Source organism: Miscanthus floridulus, unplaced genomic scaffold, assembly GCF_019320115.1.
Source record: "Miscanthus floridulus cultivar M001 unplaced genomic scaffold, ASM1932011v1 fs_249_1_2, whole genome shotgun sequence".
In the NCBI taxonomy this organism is placed as follows: domain Eukaryota; kingdom Viridiplantae; phylum Streptophyta; class Magnoliopsida; order Poales; family Poaceae; genus Miscanthus; species Miscanthus floridulus.
Window position 1 is genome coordinate 1 of NW_027096454.1, and position 5060 is coordinate 5060.

Below are 5060 nucleotides of genomic sequence, written 5' to 3' on the forward strand. Positions count from 1 at the left end.
ATGTTTTTCATGTGTTGATTAAACCTTGAGCAGTTCGATCTTTATATCCACTAAAGCAAACTCTTCTTGTTCAAATTAAGGTGAACAGTTACTATATTCTTTCATGCCACTTGGTATGCCTGTCATAAACAAGTCTCGCAGAATATGCTGTCTTTTGTACATACTGTAGCTATTATGTAGTTAAGACTTACCTATAGATAATATTTGAAGGAATAGTGTTCATGATTCTGTATGCAGTGTTATTCAAAGATGGAAAATTCAAAATTATATTTGGATTATCAGATTTTCTTTGGATTTGGTTGTCTTGAAATATTGTCAGTCATTTCTGAGAGTATGCTTTGACTTTTCAGTAAAGATGAATGGTGAGGTTAATATATTTCTCTTATTGTTACCTGACGAAAATATTTGATCTTGTCCTTTCTTGCATAGGATGTGAGCAGCTTGACCAACTTCATACAAAAGAATATGGGCGTCACACCAGATGAAAAACAGCTTTCTGTTAGTGGCCACAACTGGGGAGGGATTGATATAGATGGTAATTTGGGTGACCTTTTATTATTTTACCATGGGACCCCTTTTAACATATGTTCAGTTTGATTTTCATGTTTGTTACCCTTGCCTCTGTAGGAAACATGCTAACCTTTATGGTTGGTTCAAAGCAAGCATTTGAAGTATCCCTAGCTGATGTTGCACAAACCCAGATGCAAGGAAAAACAGATGTTCTCTTAGAGCTTCATGTTGATGATACTACTGGAGCCAATGAGGTTTGTAGTGGACAGCAGTTGTAGTGGATCCACTCATATTTTCTGCATTGCCATAGTACTGTGCTAACATTTTAATCCCTCATGGTTGCAGAAAGACTCCCTCATGGATTTAAGTTTTCATGTGCCTACTTCGAATACTCAGTTTGTTGGGGATGAGAATCGCCCTCCGGCTCACGTAAGCTCACTCAGTAAGCACTGTTTAAATGAAGCACATTGAAGTTGCAAAATAGTAACTAACGAAAACCTATCTATTTTCTGTAGATTTTATGGGAGACTATATTGAAATTTGCTGATGTTGGTTCTTCTGAAGAACCAGTTGTCACGTTTGATGGAATTGCGATTCTTACACCAAGGTGGAAAATATGAACAATTTACCTTATGAGAAACACAAGATTGTTGAGCTTAAAAAGCTAACGATTTTTTGTTTTGGCAATACAGAGGACGTTATAGTGTTGAGCTTCATCTGTCATTTCTGCGACTCCAAGGACAAGCTAATGATTTCAAAATCCAATACAGCAGCATCGTTCGCCTCTTTCTTTTGCCAAAGGTTCTGTTCTTGGATCCTATGTTGAGCTGTGCTTTATTGTTGTGCATAATATTACACTCTGACATGTAACTAAACCCATTGCATGGTTGAGCTTTGCAGTCAAACAATCCTCATACGTTTGTTGTTATTACTCTTGATCCACCAATCCGTAAAGGACAAACATTGTATCCTCACATTGTTATTCAGGTATTGCACTGCATTTTTTTCATAATGTTTAGTTGGTTATAGTCATATTACCACTTCATTTCAGGACTTGTTTTGAATAGATAGACTAATTTGTTCCCTTATCTCTTAATAGTTTGAGACAGAGGCAGTAGTTGAAAGAGACCTGGCATTGGGTAAAGAGCTGTTGGTTGACAAATACAAGGACAGGCTTGAGGAATCTTACAAGGTGGTGTCTGTTGATTTGAAAGAATACTGTTTACAGTTGAAGACTGAATCCTAGTTTCTAAAATAAAATTAACATGTCGAAACAAAATTTCTGAGTATGGCGAACTCCATCTCAAGCATGGTGTATCCTGTTGAGAGATATTGTGGTCACCTGCGAGCTTTTTCCATTAGCATAATGCATCTTGCCTTCTATGCTTTCTTAATAATTGTGCTATGCCTTTGCCAAATGTGTTTTGGATTTGAAGCTGATACGTGAAGTTAGGCTGAGCAAACACTTGATTACTCTTTTGATATGTATCCTATCCAAATCTGCAGATACTTCATTATAACCTGGACAGTGAGGGTTTCTTTAATATTTTGCGCCCATCTTCTGTTATCAAGGGACTGTGCAACAGTGTGCTGTCTCCTTAATTCCATGTTCCACTATTCTCCATTATATTTTCATAATTTGAGAAAAGAACTATTTTAATACCTACTATTCTCCATATTGAGATAGTTGATCTAATTTACTAGGACTTCTAATATTAAAATAGATGTATATTGAGGAACTGAATACTAATTATTCCAAATGTTTTTTCATGCTCATCCATGCAATTTTTTATCTGAATTTGTTGGGCATGATGAGAGACAATATCAGTCAGGATAAATTGTAATGTTCTGCCTCTCCTTGCAGAAGGCTAAACCATAATATTTTAGATACGTTTGGGTTTTCGGGGGATGGTTGTAGTATGTGTTGCTATAATTATACAAAAAAGATTGAACATTGATAGTCTGAATTTCTGTGCTCTTAAGTCAATACATGTGCTGATTTTATACAATATTGCATGCTTTTGGTGGTAATTTACTGGGCGGCTAATTTTTTCCTCTTCATGGTCAACTAAGGCTCCATGGCTTTTCACCTTCTTTATTTTTCTAAAAGAATAATGTATGCTGATGTTTGCAAGTATGAAGATGTAGAGCTTAAGTTTTAGAAATCCTTGAAAAAATTGCCATTTAGGCAATCTTCCTTTTATTGGACTATGTCAGTAGCTAGTTCTATGCAACTCTCATGTCATTTTTTTATTTCTTTTTAACAAGTATGCAATCGATACTTGCTGGTAACTACACTTAACTTATTCCTTTTTCTTACACTGTTCTCAATATATCCGTAGGGTCTAATACATGAGGTATTTACCAAAGTCCTTCGTGGTCTATCTGGTGCTAAAGTCACAAGGCCAGGTTCTTTCAGAAGTTGCCATGATGGATATGCAGTTAAATCATCACTCAAAGCTGAAGATGGACTGTTGTATCCACTTGAAAAGGGTTTCTTCTTCCTGCCAAAGCCACCTACACTCATTCTTCATGAGGAGGTATCAGTTTATATTCGTGGTAGGAACTCTCAGTGTCCATTGACTCCATTCGTAGTAACTGCTGTTTATTACATTCTCAATGCAGATTGAGTTTGTTGAATTTGAACGCCATGGTGCTGGGGGTGCCAGTATATCATCTCACTATTTTGACCTCCTTGTCAAACTGAAAAATGACCAAGAGCATCTCTTCAGAAATATTCAAAGGAATGAGTACCACAACCTCTTCAACTTCATCACGTATGTTGTCCCTTTTATTGCCTTCATCATCTTTCATGTTATACAGAAACTTAAGTTTTCCTATCCTTATTTTTTGACATTTTTTTAGTGGAAAGAACATTAAAATAATGAACCTTGGAGGAGATGGTCAAGGTGCAAGTGGTGTAGTTACAGATGTTCTACGAGACACTGATGATGATGCTGTTGATCCACATCTAGAACGTATTAAGAATCAGGCTGGGGATGATGAAAGTGATGAAGAGGTATGCTGCCTTGTTGTTATGTTGCTTGATACTGCCTTGTTAATCTTATTACTGAGCCCTTCTATGTACTTATTATTTATCTTCATTTTAGGATGAAGATTTTGTTGCGGATAAGGATGATAGTGGATCTCCTACTGATGACTCGGGTGATGAGGAATCAGATGCTAGTGATAGTGGTGGTGAAAAAGAGGTATTTTTAAATTTATTGTTGTTGTAGACCAGCAAGCCTGAAGCCATGATGTAATATGCAGTTGTTTTTCTCCACAGAAATCATCCAAGAAGGAAGCAAGCAGTTCAAAGCCAGTTCAGAAAAGGAAGCCTAAGGGCAGGGATGACGAAGGACATGAGAAGAAAAAGGCAAAGAAGAAAAAAGATCCTAATGCCCCCAAAAGAGCAATGACACCGTTCATGTATTTCTCAATGGCTGAGCGAGGAGTAAGTTGCTTTGGTTAATAATTCCCAGCATATTAGGTCGTTTAGATATTTTGTGACACTGAGGGTAGAGCAGAAACCTTCCCACACTAGAAACTGATATTGAACAGAAGTTTAAAGTTTATTTTTGATGGTGCAGAACATGAAGAGCAGCAACCCAGATTTGCCTACGACTGAGATTGCAAAGAAGCTTGGGGAGATGTGGCAAAAGATGTCAAGTAATATTCTAGATCACTCTCCATTATATTATCTGAGTAATAGTATCAGCATTGTTTCATCTGTGAGGCAAATTTTGCAATGTTTTGTCATCATGTTTACATCTAAAACAAAAGCTGTGTGCTTACGGTTCCCACGTTCCTTGTCATGAGCAGGCGAAGAGAAGCAGCCTTACATCCAGCAGGCCCAGGTCGACAAGAAACGTTATGAAAAAGAGTCCGCCGTCTATCGTGGTGAAGCTACAGCTGATGTGGATTCTGGCAACGAGTCTGACTAGATTCAAGCTCTTGGGCTGGCATGGTGGCACTGAATGAAATTCTAGTGGCACCTACTATTATTAGGTCGGCAACTGTTGCGGCTAGGTGAAATTGCTAGCATGCGTGTGCGTGTGCCTACGGTGCCGGCACTAGTAGTTTGCCTCCAGCATTGCTGACAGTAAAGAGGGGTTTCTTGTAGCGTACCTCTGCAGGGCAAAAGATTGTATGTGTAGTCTAGTGAATTTTGTGTAAAAACCAACATACGTGGTTTATTGTGTCGAAGCTTCTGTATTTTTCCTCGACTATTGATGATGGCTGTTTTGCCTGATCTCGTTGGTGAAAATCCCAACAGATCCAAAAACGCTGTGCCCGCCATCACAGGGGCACAAGCTCCCTAGGAAAGAGCGGTTATAGCCGTCCTGGCCTCCTGGGCAATTTTTTTGGTGTACCGGTGTTTGTCATAATAGGCAACTCCTCGCTTGCTCTTGACCAAACTAAAGAAAAGGACGATCAAGCGCGCGCCTCCAGGGAAAGGGCCGAAGGGCCAGGAGGACGCCCCGGCGGCGACGGCGCTGCACCGTATCTGCCGCAGGGCGGCAGGCGTCATGATACGATGCTGCACCGTA

General features: G+C 39.0%; 1 protein-coding gene across 1 annotated transcript; it reads left to right on the forward strand.

Moving 5' to 3' along the window:
• Window positions 1–400: 400 nt before the first annotated feature.
• LOC136530993 (FACT complex subunit SSRP1-like) lies at window positions 401–4725 on the forward strand. Its single transcript, XM_066523696.1, has 14 exons — window positions 401–535; window positions 628–764; window positions 856–939; window positions 1026–1117; window positions 1203–1311; window positions 1411–1497; window positions 1610–1702; window positions 2853–3050; window positions 3136–3287; window positions 3376–3529; window positions 3621–3719; window positions 3797–3964; window positions 4101–4179; window positions 4333–4725. The coding sequence occupies exons 1-14, from the start codon at window positions 466–468 to the stop codon at window positions 4452–4454; spliced, it is 1644 nt and encodes a 547-aa protein (XP_066379793.1). The 5' UTR covers window positions 401–465; the 3' UTR covers window positions 4455–4725.
• Window positions 4726–5060: the final 335 nt, after the last annotated feature.

Excerpts from the sequence above, each read along its gene's own strand:
- LOC136530993 (XM_066523696.1), top strand. The coding sequence starts at position 466 with ATGGGCGTCACACCAGATGAAAAACAGCTTTCTGTTAGTGGCCACAAC. Across the intron at positions 3,530-3,620 it reads ATGATGAAAGTGATGAAGAG|GATGAAGATTTTGTTGCGGA; the intron begins GTATGCTGCCTT and ends TCTTCATTTTAG. Across the intron at positions 4,180-4,332 it reads GATGTGGCAAAAGATGTCAA|GCGAAGAGAAGCAGCCTTAC; the intron begins GTAATATTCTAG and ends TGTCATGAGCAG.